Raw genomic sequence first — 21,506 nt, forward strand, 5'->3', positions numbered from 1 at the left:
TTGACCCATCTGTCATCATAATAAACAGGTAAATCTGCAAATGTCTCATGTTAGCATTTTATATACACACACACCCCCTCTAAAGCCTCTATTATTATGCCATCTGCATGTTTTCTCTTACATAAGGAGGGAATCCAGCAGGGCTGTGGAGTCGGAGTCATGGAGTCGGAAGCAATTTTGGGTGGAGTCGGAGTCGGTAGAAATGTACTGACTCCGACTTCAAAATAAATTTTGATTGACAAATTCTTTAAAATATAAATTCAAAATGTCAAAAAAGCTTCCCATGAAGTCAGCTGTAGTTGAGCATTTCACCATAACTCAAAACATTTTGAAAACATTTTGTGTGTCAGTGTATGACACAGGACCCAGATGAAGACAAATGCTGTGATGCCAAGATCAACGCATATTCAGGCAGCAATAAAAATGCTCCTATGAGAGCTTCCAATTTAAAAATACATTTACAGCCCTTTCCAGGGCTGTGGAGTTGGAAGTAATTTTGGGTGGAGTCGGAGACCGAGTCGGACAGTAGAAAAATAGAGGAGTCGGAGGTTTGGCGTACCGACTCCACAGCCCTGGAATCCAGTCCTGTGTTGAACAGATAATAAATTACTTTGTGTCCACAGTCTATATATTGTTGCCAGAGCACCAATGTTGTCATAAGTCTTTCAAAAGAATTTTCCAACAATTGTTTGCAACAACATTGGGAGTGTGTCTCGATAGCCTGATAGCTCTCTGGACACATTTACATATAATTAGGAATTAGCATCACAAAAAGTAACGCTATGTCAAAACTGAAGGTATAATGTGAAATGAAGCTATAACTAAGATAGCAAGCCTGACTATCAACAATTAAATCCTCAATTTAAGGGAATTTACTCTCTCAGCACAAAGGGAGATCCTGCATTCAAATAATTATTTGCTCTCTGGGTATCTTGCCAGGGAGAATACTAAGAGAGAAATAGTATCTGAAAGAGGCCTTTACACTGAAGGCTATCTGGTTGACACTGATAATAAGGAAGCACAAGAAAGGCAATATTATTCAGCGACCCTGACAAATTTAGTCATACAACTAATTTCTACTACAGCAAATACAATACAAAGTCCCACCATGTACTTAGCGCTCAACACAGATCATATCTAAAAGTGGACAGCAATACTGTAGTAAATCCTGGAAAAATGGATAAAACTGGTATTATATTCAAAAAATATCTGGCATTAGGGAAATAACAGACTTCTAGTTTAATCCAGTCTCAAACCTGCTCAGAGGTCATCACTCCAACAGTTGATACTCAAGGCTAGTTAAAACCAGGATAAGACTAGTTCTAATGAACCCTGAACACTTATTTTTTCTGTAGCTTTTAGTGGTTGATGTAAACTGATCTACATATACAGTGTTCTAAACTGTTGATAGCATGTTTAGTTTATGCTGGGCTGGATTATTGTTTTTAGAGCACAATGAAGTGTGATTTAAGGTTTTTAAATTATTGTATTGGTTGTTCTTGTCAATATTTGTTTTCTTAAAAAGCAGTTTATAAATTTTTTAAACTTTAACAAGCCATGACACTCAAGACTAGTTTAAAACCAGGTTAAATTTACAGCACAGAAGCAACCTAAGTCTCAATATTGAAAATGATTCACTCAGTAAGCATCACTCTCTTAACAAGCTGTACAGTAGGGCCCCGCTTCTCAGCATCCCGCTTTTTGGCGTTCCGTTAATACGGCACCAGTGGGGCGATCAGCTGGAGGGGAGCTGGAGCGTGCTACAGCTGATCTTCTCCTCTTCTGGCGCGATCAGACTCTGGCTCAAGCTCATCGCGCCCGAGGAGGGGAAGATCTGATCTTCTCCTCCTCTGGTGCGATCAGTGGGTTAGGTTCCAGACCTCTGCGCTACAGCTGATCCGCTTTTCGGCAGTTTTCGCTTTCTGGAGGGGGTCTGGAACCTAACCTGCCATATGAGTGGGGCCCTACTGTAGTCCAAAGAAAAACTTTGAAACATACAGAGCATTAAACATAATTTACAAACAAAACAAATGTTTTAAGCCATAATCCACCATTTATTGAAAGCACTTCCCAGAGCTGGTGTACTATTACAATATCTAATCATAAAAATATTTTGGTAAAGTCATAGATGATGGGTTCTAAGATTCATCCTGACACGTACATTTTCTATTCTGAAACAGCTATATTCACTAATAGCAAAAAAACCCTTGTGGTTTAAGAATGTACCTATAGCCCACAGATATTTCTATCAAACTTTAAAAAGAAGGAAAATTGGGTAGCTATAGGGAATGTACCAGGGGAGCAGGAGACCTGACCTCCTCTCTGAGATATTGGACTGCCCTACAAATTTGTCAAAAGGCAAACACAATTTGGGTTGGTCTTTCACGGTCCAATACACTTCCTGTGTAGCTTGGAAGAATTGGGTAACATGTGCCTCTGAGCATATGGTGAGTGGTGGCAATACCTGCCATCTCCAAAGATGGAGAATTATATTTTTGTATGTTCGTTGGTGTTCTTCTTACTTTGCTTCTTTCCTGTGTTACTAATGTTTCTACAAAGAATCTAATCTAGAAAATGTTATTTCCCTCATTCATCCTACAAATCTGTGTCAAATTTATTTTTTATTAATTTCAAAACCTTTTTATTGGTCAATGTCATATGATGGTGAAGACAGCCTTTTGTGTTTCAAATTGGAGGTTACGTTCTATTTATATTTCGGGTGCATTAACAGTTGAATCTGAAACTACAGTTTGATGTAAAATCAGACTGATTACAATATGTTGCTACTTCAGCAATGACTCTAGCTGTTGTAAAAAAGAGGATGCATGTTTTCAGCCTGCTATGTTTAAAACCCTTTATCTAAGGCAAGGTGTTCACAATCAATTAAAAACATAGAGCACACCTAGAATTTTGCTAGAATATATTTCACCTCCCACCGTTTTATCTTGTGCAAATTGAGACACTCCTGAGGTCCACTGGAGAGAATTCTTCAGAAGTCAGTGTCATTATTCCATAATTATGTTTGGAGTTTTTTTAGTGTAAATTTTGCAAAATGTTGCTGTACTTCACATATTCACAGAAATAGAAACAAAAGAAAATGACTTCCTATAGGAAACGTCACTAAAACTGCAAAGTAAATCAGACGTATTTAAAGTGACTATCTGAACTACATCAACTGTCTTAATAATGTTGCTTCCTCCTTGCTAAAACAAGATCAGCACAGCACATGTCCTCTTTCTATTATTTGGGCTGATTGCAGGTATTGCCACCACTCACCATATGTTCAGAGGCACATGTTACCCAATTCTTCCAAGCTACACAGCAAGTGGATTGGACTGTGAAAGACCAACCCAAATAGTGTTTGCATTTTGACCAACTTGTAGGGCAGTCCAATATCTCAGAGAGGAGGTCAGATCTCCTGCTCCCCTGGTGCATTCACTATAGCTGCCCAATTTCCCTGCTTTTTAAAGTTGGATAGAGATATCTGTGGGCAATAGGTACATTCTTAAACTGCAAGGTTTTTTTTACATATAAGTGAATTTCTCTGCTTTTTAATCCGGGAGGTAAGAAATGGGATCCGGTCCAAGTTTGCTGAGAATGGATTGATCATTTGCATGTTTATTGAGTTCAGTGGGATTTACTCCCCTGCAATCATGCTTAGGATAGGTGAAACTGACCAGGGGGGGAGGGAGGGAGGGCTGGAGTGGGCAGGGAGGAGAAAGAAGGAAGAGGGGAGGGGTGGAGGAATGGAGAGGAGAGGGGAAGGAGGGGGAAAGCAGGTCTGATCATTTGCATGCTTATTGAGTTCAATGGGATTTACTCCTATGCAATCATGGTTAGAATAGGAAAAACTGACCATGGGGGAGGAGGAGGGGGAAGGAGCCTATTGGAAGGAGACAAAGGAAGGGGGAAGGGAGGGCAGGTTTGATCATTTGAACGCTTATAGAGTTCAATGATATTTACTTCTGTGCAATCATGCTTAAGATATGAGGTACAAAGCATGCTTATCAAATTTGCAGATGATACAAAATTGGGGGGCATAGCTAATACCATGGAAGACAGAAACAAAATTCAAAGGGACCTTGACAGGCTGAAGCATTGGGCTGAAAACAACAGAATGACATTCAACAGGGATAAATGCAAAGTTCTACACTTAGGAAAAAGAAACCAAATGCACAGTTATAAGATGGGGGATACTTGGCTCAGCAATACAACATGTGAGAAGGCTCTTGGAATTGTCACTGATCACAAGCGGAGTATGAGCCAACATTGTGATGTGGCTGCAAAAAAGGCAAATGCTATTTTAGGCTGCATTAACAGAAGTATAGTTTCCAAATCGCGTGAAGTACTAGTTCCTCTCTATTCAGCACTGGTTAGGCCTCATCTTGAATACTGCATCCAATTCTGTCTCCGCACTTAAGAAGGATGCAGACAAACTGGAACAGGTTCAGAGGAGGGCAACAAAGATGATCAGGGGACTGGAAACAAAGCCCTATGAGGAGAGACTGAAAAAACTGGACATGTTTAGCCTGGAGAAGAGAAGACTGAGGGGAGATATCGCAGCACTCTTCAAGTATGTGAAAGGTTGTCACATAGAGGAGGGCCAGGATCTCTTCTCAATCATCCCAGAGTGCAGGACATGGAATAATGGGCTCAAGTAGCAGGAAGCCAGATTTTGACTGGACATCAGGAAAAACTTCCTAACTGTTAGAGCCATACGACAATGGAACCAATTACCTAGAGAGGTAGAGGGCTCTCCGACACTGGAGGCATTCAAGAGGCAGCTGGACAGCCATCTGTCGAGAATGCTTTGATTTGGATTCCTGCATTGAGCAGGAGGTTGGACTCGATGGCCTTGTAGGCCCCTTCCAACTCTACTATTATATGATTCTATGATTCTAAGATGAAGGTCAGAGTATGGGACAAGGTCAGTAACAGGATTACAGGTCCTCTGTGAACATGGCTGATTTTTTATTAATTTCAACAGGTTATGAGAACTCTGACAGAAAAAAGTCCAAAAGGCATCTGGAGTTTTTTTCTTTCTTTTTAGACTTTGAACTGTCTATTCTCTCTGACTGTCTTGCGTATCACCATGAAAATTTAGAGGGTTGTTAAGCAAGCGTTTCTTAGTTCAAGACTGTACGTTTTATAAGGTTTTGTTTTGCAATGAGCTTATGGGAAGCATCAGAATGGCATGGGAGGTATTTTCAATTTAACATTGCGGAATGTGAAAAATCCACACTGGCTATAATATACAGCCACTCTCATGTTTGTATAATTATAGTAGCCTTAAATTATGTAGCCACGTGTTAATGTTGCCACTTTCTTCATAATAGCTGTACTGAAGAGCAGGCATCTAGGGTCTTTGGATAGGTAAACCTGCACAATTGGAATGTTTCTATATAGTTTTTCTTTGTACAATTCAAAGCACCTGTAAGCCAAGAATCTGAATCCTCAGTAAGTTTGCCCTGCTGAAGTGGAATTTAAGAATTAAGCAAGACCTGATCCTGAAAAAAGTTAATCCACTGCAATCTCCTGTTGAAATAAGATGTAGACTGAACAGGCTCAATAACACAGCTGAAATATCACTGGATTAAATGATTTCTTAAAAGAGGTTTTAGTTTCCATGCTCAAGATGATCCAGTAAGAAAAGCCTATTAACTTTGTGGGTTTTTGCTGGAAAAGCCCTTTAAGGATGAACCTGCAACTCCCTGAAGTTTCTTTAGCTTATCCTCAGAACTGCTAAACCTAATTTTCACTGAGGTGGTAAATCTATGTTCTGGCCTGTACTACTTCAGACCACAGGTGGGAACTCAGATGGACCAAACTAAATGCAATGTTTCTCAGGTGGTTGTTCTAGCTAAATCGATCTTTTAAAAATACATAGCTAGTGCACGTTTGTAACATACGTACACATACGTGTGACAGAGTATGTGACAGGCATGGGAGGAACTTTAATCCTTTTCTACTGTCATGGGTCCAACTGATTTGCCCCTTATTCCCTCACACTTGGTTTTCACAATGGGAGCTTTTATTGCACTATAAATTGCTATTTCTAATTAGCACTACAGCAGGGGGAAAGGTTAAATCCTCCCCCCCCGCTTGATCCAACTTGAGGCCTCACACTAAATATTTATTTTTATAAAGGCAAAGTATGTAACTAATGTCTGAATACTCTTCTATACATTTTTCCCTGAATGCAGAAAACTAGATATTTAGGGAGAGGCCTAGCCTAGCCTTCTTCAAGTTATGCTAGCTTTCATTTTATCATGTGAGCTCTTGTGAAATGGTACAAGTTTTACCAGCAAACACAGGGTTAGTAACGTTTGATTATGAGTATTACACCAATACAAAAGCAGAGAATCAATCTCTGCAAAGAATCACAGGGAGCCAGATTTCACTGTAAATCATCAAGTGACTGCCACACACAAAATTACAAGTTTAGCCTTTTTTATTGATCATGTGTAAACTCTCCCTTTGAACTATCAGAGCTTCCTATGTCAGTCATTAACTTGTCAAAAGTTTACTGTCATTTGACTAAACTTCATCACAGGGCAAAGTCTTTGGAAATCTGATATAAAACAGTGCCATGTACTAGTGTGGGATAAGAGAGTGGAATCTCATGCTACATGCTGAAGGACTGACCTTGGCTTTCTGCAAATTTCAAACCTCTCAACTTCATCATTATCTATTACGGATATGATTCTTCCTTGCCCTGGGCCCATCTTTGTGCTCTCGCCTCACTGCACATACAACCATGCCTGTGAATACAATGGGATGTGTAGTTATCCTGGGACTGCAGGGCAGCACACCCTGGCTTCTGTCACTGGTTAAGGGACCAGGAGCCACTGAGCATCATGTCTTTTAGGATGTAAGCCTGAGGGCTGATTACTGTATTCCTAATTTCTGTAAGCCACTCTGGGAGCCCTTTTTGGCTAAATAGAAGGGCAAAAGTATTTTCAATAACTATCCTAATCCAGTGCTTCTCCACCATTCAGATTCCTCAGGCTAATGGAGTTGACAGAACTTGACTGAGCACAATGGGAGGACTGGATGGGAATAAGGATGTACTCACAGACCTTCTAATTTCCTGGGTGCTCTGGCATACTACCTGCATGCACTGGAAAAATTAAAAAAAAACCAGAGGGCAATTTCTCTAGTAACATACTTTCCTCATGACATAGCTCCCCCATAACATACTGTACTTTATCCCATTACTAAGTCTAAAGTTATTAATTAACCTACCTTTTTGATCCAGGGTACCACAAGCCATAGCCCTGCATAACTGCATGATGAAAGGATTCTATACTTACAGATTCTTGGCAAAACCCTAGATACACAAATAAAAGTGAAAAACAACCTTTGATTCCTATCAAAATCAAAAGAGGCATTTATAAATCTACTGCTTTTCCAAAAGTGCAGCTACAATACCTTGCCAAAAAGAAGGCTCTAGAATTATGAAATCAACTGGCATATGGAACTCAAGGGTTATTGGTTGTTATGGCAGCAGGAAATTATCATTACCCCACGTGTTTACCAAAACAAAAACTGGCATTAGAAACACATCAGTGGCAAAGCACATATTCATACAGAAACAGCAATTCGTATTAAAACTTTATTTAGATTTATTATTAGGAAATCACTTGGCAAACAAACATAAAAGATATTTCCAATAGGTTCTTTACCCAGCTGGTGTTGGGGGCATACTTGAGATAATTCTAAGAAGCATGCACCCACAATTTAACGATCAGACAACCAGCACCCCCCCACCACCTTTCACAAGTACATGTTAGAAGACACAACAGAGAAGCAGTAATAGTAGCAGCAACAGCACAAGAAAAGAATGTATCTCAACACAGCAGCCTGTGACAGTTCAATTAAAGAGCACTTATAGTTATCTCAAACCAGGAAGTAGAGGAGAGAACTGATGCATGTCAGGGTCATATGCAAACTCACAGCACATTCCCAATAGCCAAAGCATGGTCTGGCTGCAGCATTTGAGCTGGGCCATCTTCAGGAAGTTGGTAACTGCATGACGGCACAGATTATTTACAACCTGGTCTGGGGTATGGTTTTGCACATGTGTGGGTGCGCGTGCACACACACACAGGCAGGCAAAGTAACCTGATAATGTAGCTTGATCCAGAACAACTCTTTGAAGAGTAGCACTAGTATTTTCATCTGGATTGGGTTTAGCTACCTGGAAATAGACTAGCACAGCATATTCAAGCTTGCCAAAACCTACGAAGTTCTAAATGGTGCAGCTTCTGAATATAAAACATTTAATTCCACAACTTAAAATCATTAATTTTTGATATCTGCAAAAGTTATGCCATTTTAGTTCATGCAAAACAGACAATTTTAGTTAACCATATTTCTTAACTGCCTTCATCAAAAGATTCCAGGGCAGCATACAAAACTGTGGATAAAATTTAAATAACAAATTTACTAAACAAAAGAAATAAGAAAAAGAAAAAAGGGAAAGAGGAAAAGAAAAAAGGGCAGGAGGGAACCTATAAAACAGCAATCTTACAGCACCACCACAGAAGAGAATGGATTACTTATCTATATAAAAATTGGTATTCTCCAGCTCGTCTGGCCTTGCTATAAGGCCACTGCCCTTCGAGCGCCACCCTTAGAATTACAGTTGCTTGGAACCTGCATAATATTTAACATCCTGGCACCACTCCTGGAAGTACCTTATTTAAGCTATTGATTTCAATGGATTTGTTCCGGGTACGATTTAGTAGGACATCATCCAATGAATACCACTTAACTAACAGGAGGATATGCACAGACTTTGAGCCAAACAGAAGACGGCTTTGGGCATGTACACACTGTGTGATAATGCGCACTCAGTGCTTAATGCAAGCACCTTTTTGGGGTGCTGTAAACACTATGTCATCCCTATCCCACACTATTTGTCGATCTAAGGTGCATTCTGCTGGAACAGTTAAAATCTGTTTTGTGCCGAGAATATACTCCTCAAGCACTTATTCTTTTATTGTTATTATTTATTACATTTGTATACCGCCCCAAAGCTGAAGCTCTCTGGACAGTTTACAACACTTGCTGCATAAGTGTACACACAGAGCGCTTTTTCAGGTCACCTCCTATTAGGGCAGATCTACTCACGTTGCATGGCAGTGCCACTCCCCCTCACCATGTTTAACTTGTCTTTGAATGAAATAGGCAAAATAGGAAGCAGAACAGTATCTTGACTGTCTCTGTATACCAATATATATCCTTATATATCAACACACAAGTTTCCAGCCTCTCTCTTTCTAAAGACTGCAAAAAATAATTGTTTTAAAAAAAAGTCTGTGAGGGGATGGGAGTTTGAAAACACACTCACCTGTATGTACAGACAAGGATAGTAGCTGCCGCTTTAGATGACATTATTGTGCAAAGGTGCGTACAACTGCAAACCGCTATGTACAAACGCACAGCCCTGTGTGTTTCAAAGCTATGTCTGTACTCGCCTTTTGTAAGGACACACAGAAACTTTAGTGAAACAAAGACAGAGAAGCATAGCTTTAGTACTTTTGTTCTCCGTTAGAAAAGATCACGGCAAAAGTATTTTTAGCAACTGTCACCCATTATCAAAATGACATGGAATCTTTAATGAAATCATTTCAGGCTGTGAGCACAATAGTTGCCTACAGCAAAGAGTTTCCATTGGCCACACCTACAGGGGGAACGAGTTGATCTGCCGATCACTTGTGAAATCTCTTTGAAGCAAATTTTAAAAAATACACTCAAGCTGATCCCACTAGGTTTTACAGTAAAAAGGGGCAGGGTTTGACTAGTATTGCGTGCCCCTGTTTTCAGAAGAGAGAGGTGGAGATGTAGTGGAATTGACAGAACCAGGGCTGTGGAGTCGGAAGCAATTTTGGGTGGAGTTGGAATCGGTAGAAATGTACTGACTCAGACTTCAAAATAAAATTAATATTTTATTAATATTAATATTAATAAATTAATATTAATACATTAATATACATTTGCCATTTATGAAGAAGTCAGAGTCGGAGTCAAACAGTAGAAAAATTAATATACATTTGCCATTTATGAAGGAGTCGGAGTCAGACAGTAGAAAAATAGAGGAGTCAGAGTCGAAGGTTTGACATACTGACTCCACAGCCCTGGACAGAACAGTGTGTCTCTACCCTCAGTCAGGCTATATTTAAGAATAATCAGAGAAATATCTGGCCACTGCATTTTAAAAAGATGGCAACAATGACCCAAACGTGTATTGGTGTAAAAGACTAAAGATGGCCAGAAAGTGACATTGCTACCTTACAGATGAAATGAAACTGAAGAAAAGAAAGACTATTTAGGCTTGAAGGGTGTGAGAGACATCTGAAGGGGAAACAGTTCCAGTTCTGCAACTTAAGTTGGCTCAACTTAAACTCCTTAATGCAATGTATGTTCACCTAGACAGGTGAAGGGTGGGAGAGAAACCTTCCCTACACCCATTTCCCTAAACAAAAGTACTTTCAAATATTGCAGAATATAATACCATCTTCAGGTGTTTACAGTCTGGGAGTCTGCCAAGCATACTGCTCCTGTAACAGGGTGGCAAGGCCTTGAACAATGCAGCCTCTGAAATCCTCTGAGCTCTCACTTGTCTCATCAAACAAATACACTGATGTCCACATACAATTGATAAACTATGATATAAAAGAGTTAAAAAGATTATTCAGATTCAAGCACCTTTTATTTTACATTTCATTTATTAACTGCAACCCTATCTGGACAGGGCTAACCTGGCTATAGTAATCTATGCTCTGGTAACTTCAAAGTTGAATTATTGCAATGTGCTTTATGTGGAAATGCCTTTGAAAACGGTTCGGAAGCTTCAATCAGTGCAGAATGTGGCTGCCCAATTGTTGACAGATTCAAGGTGAACAGAGCATAAACGCCAATCTTATTCCAATTACACTGGCTACATGTACACTTCCAAGCCCAATTCAAAGTGCTGGTTTTAACCTATATAGCTGTTTATAGCTCAGGACCCCAATATCTTCTGAACAGTAGTTCCCAACCTGGAGGCTGTGACCCCCAGGGGCATGCAAAGTAATCCAGAGGGGGTCGCAAACAGTAAAGAAATGAATTATTTATTAATTTTTTTAAAAAAACTCTTCACCCCCTGGATGCTGTCTGCTTCCCACTGCTGCTGCAGACAACACCTCCTCCTTGCTCCAAACAAGAGAGGATGACTTGCTGAAGCGGCAGAGCATCTTTCGGGCGTGCCAAGGGCAGAGCATCTGCCTATAAAACACGTGGCAGATGCCAAAGAAGACTGAGAGTGGAGCCACCAAGAAGAAGAGGGGATTACTATCACCATCTCCTGTCTCCTCGCACTGCTGCTGCTGACGACACCCATACTCTGAATGAGAGGAGAGGGCTTTTCATGAAGCAAAAAGATTGCAAGGAAAGGCTGCTTTCCCCCTTCCTTCCTGACAGCTTGCCTGTCTGCCTTCCTTGGCTCCTGATTCACTGCCACCTCCTTTTAAAAATAATTCTTATTTGCAAGGCTGCCCAGATCTCACCTTTGGCCCAGACGGAGTCAATGAGCAGTGAGGAAGCTCAGGACTTGCTCACTCCCCATCTGAGGCTGTGTGTGCGCGCACCAACGTCCCCCCCTTTCTTCCACCTACACTCCACCCCCCCCAATCTCTCTCACCTAGATGCTGAGGGCAGTTGAGGCCTTCCCCCCTCCCATGTGCCCAAATACATGCACGCCTGCAGACGCTTGCAGGAGGGGCAGGTGTGTTTGTGTATGTGTGCTGATCTGTCTTCTGCTCCACTCTATTCCCCAAGTGCATGCTAACCAAGTCATCAGTTCTGATTATCATCCCAAGGCCTAAAAGCACTAACCCCTTCCTCAATCTATCCACCCTTTTGTCTTCACTATCTAGCATCCTCATCACTACCGCATTTGCTACTTCTTGATTATTATTATTTTTAACAAGGTCAGCAAGTTGGCTGAGGCTGGGGTCCACATACTGCAGCTGAAATGTATTTAATTATTGCATTTATATCCCACCTTTCCTCCCAGTTGCTCAAGATGGTGCACATGGTTCCCCCCCTTTCCATTTTATCCTTACACCAACCCTATGAGATAGTTCAGGCTGAGAGACTGTGTCTGGTCCAAGGTCACTCAGTAGACTTCATGGCTGGGTGGGAATTTGAACCTGGATCTTAGCCCAACATTTTAACCCACTGGTGTTGGGAGACAGGACTATACATCTTCAGACTGTGTATGTGGGAGGAGAGGGATATCAATTTGATTGGACCTTTGCATTAAGAAAAGAAAGCAACACCTCCCTGTCTGCAGGGAGCTTTTTTTGGGAAAGGGATATTTGGAGATGTGATTTTGCCATTCACCAATTTTTTCAATTAACAGAGACTAAAATTACAATTAGCATGGGGGGGTCATGAAATTTTTTCAGCTTACAAAGAGGGTCCCATACTCATAAAGGTTGGGAACTACTGTTCTAGAACACTTCCCCAGATATGAACCTACCTGGACCCTAAGATCTTCTTCTGAGGGCCTTCTCCAGGTGCAACCCCAAGGGAGGCTCAGGGGGTGGTGATAGGGAGGGGCCTTTTCACTTGTGGCTCCCCATCAGTGGAATATGCTCCCCAGTGAGGTCTGCCTGGCACCTTCACTGACATCTTTTCAGCACCAGGTAGAGATATATCTTTTCCCCCAGGCATTGGATAGACTAAGATGATGTCTGTTATTAGTATGCTGCCAAAGCTTTCTGTGGCTACATGGGGTTGTTGCTGTTCTATGACTTTGTTTTTAAAGTATGATATATTTGGTTTTGTTTTAACATTGTTGTAAGTCGCTTGGAGACCTTTGGTTATCTAGTGACTAATAAATCTAATAAATGTTGTTGTTATGGGCCTCCAAGTCGACTACAGCTTATGGCGACCCTATGAATCAGTGACCTCCAAGAGCATCTGTCATGAACCACCCTGTTCAGATCTTGTAAGTTCAGGTCTGTGGCTTCCTTTATGGAATCAATCCATCTCTTGTTTGGCCTTCCTCTTTTTCTACTCCCTTCTTCTGATTTCTTGACTATTGTCTCCATTTTGGTTGATGATTGTGCCAAGGTATTGATAATCCTTGAGAAGTTCAATGTCCTCATTGTCAACTGTAAAGTTGCATAAATCTTCTGTTGTCATTACTTTAGTCTTTTTGACGTTCAGCTGTAGTCCTGCTTTTGTGCTTTCTTCTTTAACTTTCATCAGCATTCGTTTCAAATCATTACTGGTTTCTGCTAGTAGCATGGTATTGTCTGCATATCTTAAATTATTGACATTTCTCCCTCCAATTTTCACACCTCCTTCATCTTGGTCCAATCCCGCTTTCCGTATGATATGTTCTATGTACAGATTAAAAAAATAAGGTGATAAAATACACCCCTGTCTCACACCCTCTCTTAAATAAAAAGGGTTAAAAAATATTGTTTAGGAAAACAATGTTTTAAAAAAGATATTAAAAGCAATTCCAACACAGATGCAGACTGGGATAGGTCTTAAAAGGCTTGTTCAAAGAGGAAAGTCTTCAATAGGCGCCGAAAAGATAAGATGGTGCCGGCCTAATATTTAAGGGGAGGGAATTCCACAGGGTAAGTGCCACCATACTAAAGGTCCGTTTCCTATGTTGTGTAGAATGGACCTCCTGATAAGATGGTATCTGCAGGAGGCCTTCACCTGCAGAGAGCAGTGATTGACTGGGTATATAAGGAGTAAGATGGTCTTCCAAGTATCCTGGTCCCAAGCTGTATAGAGCTTTGTACACCAGAACTAGAACATTGAACTTGGCCTGGTAGCAAATGGGCAGCCAGTGCAATTCTTGCAGCAGCAGTGTGACATGTTGGCAATACCTTGCCCCAGTGAGCAGTCTCGCCACTGCATTTTGCACCAACTGCAACTTCCGGACAAACCTCAAAGGCAGTGCCACATACAGCGCATTACAGTAATCGAGCCTGGCGGTTACCAGTGTGTGGACAACGGTGGTCAGGCTATCCCAGTCCAGAAATGGCAGCAGCTGTCTTATCAGCCGAAGCTGGTAAAAGGCACTCCTAGCCACTGAGGTCACCTGGGCCTATAGTGACAAAGATGGAACCCAGACTATGAACCTGCTTTTTCAGAGGGAGTACGGCCCGATCCAACCAGGCAACCGACCAATCATCCGAACTCGGGAACCACCAACCCACAGTGCCTCCATCTTGCTAGGATTCAGACTCAGTTTATTGGCCCTCATCCAGCCCACCACCGAGTCCAGGCTTGCATGGTCTCTCCCAATTCAGATGTTACAGAGAAATAGAGCTGGGTATCATCAGTGTACTGCTGACACCTTGCCCCAAATCTCCTGATGACCGCTCCCAAGAGCTTCATATAGATGTTATTATTTATTATTATTTATTATTTTATTATTTATTTTATTTTATTACATTTCTAGACCGCCCTATAGCAGAAAGCTCTCAGGGCGGTATACAACAAATAAAATCACAATTAAAATATGAGCAAGTGTGAAAAATATAACATGATAAAAATCCGAAATAGAATTGCCATGAGTTTATAAATTAAAATCCATATTAGGTTTAAAATTAAATTTAAAATGTTTAAAAAGCCTGGGCGAAAAGGTAGGTTTTTACCTGGCGCCGAAAAGATAACAAAGAAGGCGCCAGGCGTATCTCGTCTGGGAGGGCATTCCATAGTTCGGGGGCCACCACCGAGAAGGCCCTAGATCTAGTTGTTGATCTCCGGGCCTCTTTAAACAGCATGGGGGACAAGATGCTACCCTGAGGCACCCCACAGCACAACTGCCAAGGGGCCAAAAGACAGTCACCCAATGCTATTCTCTGAGAGCGACCTTGGAGATAGAATTGGAACCACTGTAAAACAGTGCCTCCAATACCCATCTCACCAACTCGGCCCAGAAGGATACCATGGTCAATGGCATCAAAAGCTGAGCTGAGATCAAGTAAGAATAACAGAGTCACACTCCCCCGTCCTCCTCCTGAGAAAGGTCATCCATCAGGTCGACCAAGGCCAATTCAGTCCCATAACCAGGCCTGAACCCAGACTGGGATGGGTCAAGATAATCTGTTTCATTGAAGAGTACTTGCAATTGCTGCACCACAACCCTCTCAATCACATTCCCTAAAAAGGGGGTATTTGCAACCAGTCGGTAGTCACAAACCAATGGGTCTAGAGTGGGCTTTTTCAGGAGTGGCCGGATCACCGCCTCTTTCAAGGCGGCTGGAACCACTCCCTCCCACAATGATGCATTGACCACACTCTGGATCCACTCAGTCAAACCTCCTCGGCAAGCTTTAATAAGCCAAGAAGACAAGGGTTAAATCATAGAATCATAGAGTTGGAAGGGGCCTTGAAGGCCATCGAGTCCAACCCCCTGCTCACAGCAGGAAATCCACAGCTAGAGCATCTCCCGCAGATAGCTGTCCAGCCTCTGCTTGAAGACATCCAGCGAAGGGGATCCCACCACCTCCCTAGGCAGTCGGTTCCATTGCCGAACTGCCCTTACTGTCAAGAAGTTCCTTCTAATGTCCAATCTGAATCTACGCTCCTGCAACTTAAAACCATTAGACCTAGTCCTACCCTCTGGGGCAGCAGAGAACAAATCTGTACCCTCCTCTATGTGACAGCCCTTCAGGTACTTAAAGAGTGCAATCATGTCACCCCTCAGCCTTCTCTTCACCAGACTGAACATGCCAAGTTCCTTCAACCTTTCCTCATAAGACTTGTTCTCCATACCGGCTATCATCCTCGTCGCCCTCTTCTGAACCCGCTCTAACTTGTCTATATCTTTCTTAAAATGAGGCACCCAGAACTGAATGCAGTATGCCAGATGAGGCCTGACTAATGCAGAATATAGTGGGACTATTACTTCCCTCGACCTGGAAACTATAGCTCTGTTTATGCATCCCAAAACCGCGTTTGCCTTTTTTGCCACAGCATCACACTGAGAGGAGACATTGCTGGCCACATCATCGCAAGCACCTTGTCTACATCATCAGACTGCATCAACTGAAGCCGCTCCCAAAAAGTTGCACCAGACGTTGCACTGGACACCTCATTGGGGACTACAGTAGATGTGGATGGGGCATCAAGACTGCTACGGAGCCGAGCAACTTTACCCTCAAAGTGCCTTGCAAATAATTCACAGTGGGCCTCTGAAGGGTCTAAAGCTCCATTTCCTGGAGTTGATGTCAACAGACTCCTGACAATACGGAAAAGCTCCACCGGACGGCTACTTGAGGATGTGATGGAGACAGAGAAGTGGGCATTCTTTGCTTCCCTCACTGCCACACAGTAGGCACGGTTATGATGTTTTACTCGTCCCCGATCAGCCTCACAGCACATCTTTCACCACTTGCGCTCTAGGCATCATCCAGCTTGTTTCATTGCCCTTAGATTACTGGTGTACCAAGGTGCAAACCCGGCTCCACAATGCCGTGCAACCGTGTCCAGAACCCAACGTGCCTCGCTGTTCCACAGCGTGACAAGGGCTTCAACAGTCTCACCTGCTCTACCAGGAACTCCCCCAGGGGATTCAGGAATCCAGTGGATTCCATTAGGCTCCGGGGGTGGATCATCTTAATCTGTCCACCACCTCTGCAGGGAAGGATCGGAGCCATAAGTCTAAACTTCACTAGGAAGTGGTCTGACCACGACAATGGGGCGACATCCACTGTTATCTCCAGACCACCCCTTCCTCCATCTGGAGCAAAAACCAAGTCGAGGGTGTGTCCTGCCCTATGTGTTGGGCCAGTAACAAGTTGAGACAGCCCCATGGTCATCATGGAGGCCATGAAGTCCCGAGCCGGAACACTAGAGGCAGCCTCAGCATGGACATTGAAATCACCCAGCACTATCATTCTGGGCTCCTCCAGCACCACTGCTGAGACGGCCTATGCCAGCTCAGTCAGAGAAGTTGTCGGGCACCAGGGTGGACGATACACCAGCAGCAACCCTAGTTTACTGTCTCCTTGGCCCGACACGAGGTGCAGGCCCTCACAGCCAGCTTCTAGACAGAGTGGTTTCCTGGTGACAGAGATGGAAGTTCTGTAGACCACAGCATTTCCTCCCCACCCCCCACCCCATCCCTGCAGCCTGTGCTGGTGCTGCAGCGAGTATCCAGGTGGGCAAAGCTGGGTCAGATCAACTCCTCCAAGCTCACCCACCCAGGTCTCGGTCATGCACACCAAATCGGCACCTTCATCCACAATCAAATCATGGATGAGAGTGGTCTTATTGTGTACCAATCTGGCATTAAACAACAACACACACAGGCCAGTGCACACAGCAGATGAGCAACGAGGAACCCATCCATGAGAGGAGTGACAGCAAGGAACAAGGCACATATAGCCTTACCCTCATCTTCTATGGTAATTCACCACATCCCCATGGCTATATTTCCCTCTACCCGTGATCACTGAAATTGGGGTGGCATCACCCGTGTTCCTCCATACTAAGATTCCTCCTAAATACCTGATATGGACCCAACACGAGCCCACCAACAAAGCTTGCCGAAGCCAATTATCCCAGAAGGTCTCTGCGAGAATTGGGAACATACCCATTCAAACTTTTTCACACAGGGCCCATCTACTCCCCCTCCTGTCTCACACCCAGGGAGGGCCAGCCTTCTGCCAATTACAGACTCTCACTCTGAAGGCATCTGGGAACTTTCTCCTACCATTCAGTTCACTGCACAGGCTCTCATACCATTCAGTTCACTGCACAGGCTCTCACCCTGTGCAGGAACTACACATGCACCACACGCCATCCCCGCCACCAATCTCCTCTAGATTGGTTTAACAGAATTTTTTTTAAAAAAGGTAATAGATGGGGGTAGCGCCCTCGGCACTCCCCAAGGGGCAATCAGCTTGGGTGTTGACCCTTCGGTGGCGACCCTGCCAGTGGTAGATCCGCCGTGCAAGGGCAGCTGGGCTTTTATGTCTCCTGACCCAGCCAGCAGCTGATGCAAGAGGCTGCAAGATTGACTGTAACCTCTCTCTGGAGCCAGGGTCAGGCAGGGGGTCCCAGTCCTTGCAGCACTTACCAGGGACTTCAGCTGTCTTGAGAGACAGCACCCCAAAGGAGCGAGCAGCAAGCACCCAGATGCTCAGATACTCACTCCCAGGGCAGGTCTTCTTCAGTCCCCTAGTGCTGCAGCTGTTCCCCTAGTTCATGCTAAGATTGGTGATTTTTATTACTACCAGATTTATCCTAGATTAGAGCTATAATTTGGCAATTTCCCACCTATGTTCCTTTCTTTTTCCTGTTAAGGAAGCAGAAAAATGTGTTTTTAAAAATTATATTATGACAACACCCTTCATATGACACATCCTTGGCTACCACATTAATGTTGTTCCACACTAGCAGTCACACTTCCTCAGCTCAACAAAACCTTAGGGAGTTTATCTAATCTGGCTTGACATAATTAGTATGCTAGCAATATCTGTATTAATTAATTTACAGCAGCCAACTCAGCATAGGATGTAGGTGGCAGTGGGAGAGGTCTCTATGCAGTATTTTGGTCCCTGATCATAAGGGTGTCTATACATTTTCCCCAAGGGACAAAAAAGAAGCTTGGAAAGGGGGTGATTTAAATCAGGGAAGCAATACATAGAAGAAGGGTAAAAAACAACAATAATCCTTTCCCAACATCATGGCCTCAATCTGACAAACATGCAGAAGAATAGAACAGCGACAACCTGTGCCCACTAGATAACTTATAGCCTCTCTCTAATGCTGTGTTTTGCAGTCAGGATATTTTTTTTAATGATCATAAGAGCACCCTTCTGCCTTCAGGTGCAAATGTTACACAGGTGAATGGAAACCCAACTTTTCCAAAGCTCAGTCCTGTTGCTTTATTAGTATGAATGGGACCCTGTTATAGATAATTTATGACTCAATTTGTGTATGAATAGGGCACAATAGGAAGTTAGGATTTTGCACACTCATCCAATAAATGTGAGAATCTCTCCACAAACACTTTTCATTGTAGGAACACTTGTGATCCCTTTAAAACAAGAATCTGTCTTATGGGTGCATTCACACATCTCTGGATAACTTTCAACATGAATTTATTTCCATGTGAGAATCAACCATCACATATCACGTATCTACACAAAACACATTCAATACTTTGCAATGGCAGCAATTCACATGCTCAACAGAGTGCTCTAATGATGATGTATTCAGTGACGTAGCATCAAGCGACGGTAAGACTGGAGGCTAATAGGTTTTCTGGTCTAGATAAGCAAACAGGTCCCTATATTCCTATTTCATCTTATTCATACAAAGGTGGATGCATCTATTATGAGTGCCTACTGTAAAAAACAGGTCCCTATATTCCTATTTCATCTTATTCATACAAAGGTAGATGCATCTATTATGAGGGCCTACTGTAAACATGGCCGTTGCCTGTGCGGTCTACCTTTCTCACACACCCGCGACATCACAAACAAAAGCAGCACTGCTCCCACGCATAGAAGAGAAGCGGAGAAGGCTGGCTTGTTTTGAGATTTCAAGACGCACAAATGGACCGTGCGATATACGAGACGAAACCCTTGCCAGTCCTAAAACAACTGACCTTTGCAAAGAACTAGAAGCGATGCCTACGTAAGTAGAAGCTGCTGAATCTAAGAAACACAACCGCACGGGTGACACGTGCCTGAACAAACAGAAGCTGGGCCGGCGTTCGCTTCCTTCCAAGAGCATCTTCCTACGAAAGCTTCGCACAATATGCCCAGCAAAGCCCTCCTTTGCGTCCCGACCCGCTACTCCATTTTCTGATTTGGCAGCTCCAGACCTTCACACACGAGCCTCATTTCTCTCACGCCCTCGCTGCCTACGCATGCAGTTCTCACGCCTTGTTTTCCTACTCACCCCCCCCCCAATCCACCCCCTTCCAAATCCGCAGCAGCGGCGGCAGCAGCACTAACCAGCCCCTCCGTTTTTTCCCCTACCGAGTGCACACGCACCTCCCTACCTCGCTGACAATGGTGGAGAGGTAGGGCTCTCGGCTGTACTCCCAGCCGTCCAGGCACTTCTCCTGCTCCACCTGGCTGAGGTTGACGTCGCGGCCGGGCTCCAGGTTCGTGGCGGAGAAGTGGGCCAGGGCCTCCAGGCGGTAACGGCGGCAGCGGCTGAGCACCTGCCGCCCGTCGCGCTCCTCCAGGGGGATGCTGTTGTTGAGCCACTCGCTGCTCAGGTTGGCGCTTGCGGGCACCCGGCACCGGTGCTCGGGGGTGCCGGCCAGGAAGACGGCGGACATGCCGTTGAAGCCGTTGGGGATGATGCTGGCGCTGAGCAGGAAGAAGATGAGGCGCTGGAAGGGGCCCCACTCGCCTAGGAAGTCGATGATATCGTCGTAATCTCGCATAGCGGCCGCAGGCACAAAGAGACGATGATGGAGGCGCAGTAGACAACACACCGATAACTGAGTATTAAGCAGCGGCTGCCTCGCTGTGCGCTCCTGACTTGCTCTGTCATCTCTCCGGAGGTGGGGTCTTTCCCTGGTGGACTCCGCCTTTCCCGCGCACACCTCCTTTCATGGGCGACCGGCACCAGCCCTGACTGAGACAACCTTCGCAGAAGCTGTGAGCGGTTTCCCGCTGCCTGAGGGAGTTGCTGGCTCTACTGAAGTTTCTTTTGTTAAGCTAATAGCATGGCCAGGTAGTTAATGGGCCTATTAGGTGCCCAGCAACTGGTGAATGAGCCAGGAAGATCCTTTTGTTATTGAAACTCTTCAGGAGAGCCTTCCTCCCCTCCTGGCAGCTAGCAGAGGTTTATGCTTTGAGTGTGTTTAGAGTGGTCTAAGAATGCCTGTGAACTGGAGGCAGGCAGAGAGGCTGTCTGTCTGCTTTAGGATACCCTGATGGGAAAGCTGGATATTGGACTGCTGATGCCTTGAACCCCTCCATCCTAAGTAGGGTTGCCAGGTCGGAACCATTCAAAAACCTGAGAAAATGGGGGCGGGCCCTGGTGACGTCACAGGGCGGGCCCTAGTGACATCATTAAACATGATACATTGTATCAACCACAGTTGCTTGGAGCATACCATTCAAAAAAAAATTCTCTGATTGGAGATTAAAATAGAAATCTTTCCTAAGATAGGGTGTTCCTAAGTCCATCTGAAGTGACAAGGTCATTCTTTCTCACAAGCTTAGGGTGATGCAAAATGGAAATGGACTGCCTTCAAGTTGATCCCAGATAGGGTCTTCATGGTAAGCAGTATTCAGACAGAGGTGGTTTACTATTGCCTTCCTCTGAGGCTGAGAGGCAGTGACTGGCCCAAGGTCACCCAGGGAGCTTCATGGCTGTGTGGGGATTCGAACCCTGGTCTCCCAGGTTTTAGTCCAATACTCTAACCACTACACCATACTGGCTCTCAACCCATAATACGAAGTTCTAATATTTAATTCCTCAATGGCCATGTTACTATATAAGCTTTT

General features: G+C 43.8%; 1 protein-coding gene across 2 annotated transcripts in view; it reads right to left on the reverse strand.

Moving 5' to 3' along the window:
• LOC133380229 (solute carrier family 22 member 4-like) overlaps positions 1 to 20,688 on the reverse strand; it is a 90,156-nt gene extending 69,468 nt beyond the window's left edge. The window contains exon 1 of one of the 2 annotated variants that reach the window (XM_061617066.1): positions 20,042 to 20,688. In XM_061617066.1, coding sequence (XP_061473050.1) covers positions 20,042 to 20,434 — 393 coding nt within the window. In that variant the 5' untranslated portion in view covers positions 20,435 to 20,688. The remainder of the gene's footprint in view (positions 1 to 20,041) is intronic. The other variant, XM_061617065.1, reaches the window with a different exon arrangement.
• Positions 20,689 to 21,506: the final 818 nt, after the last annotated feature.

Source organism: Rhineura floridana, chromosome 3, assembly GCF_030035675.1.
Source record: "Rhineura floridana isolate rRhiFlo1 chromosome 3, rRhiFlo1.hap2, whole genome shotgun sequence".
Lineage (NCBI taxonomy): Eukaryota > Metazoa > Chordata > Lepidosauria > Squamata > Rhineuridae > Rhineura > Rhineura floridana.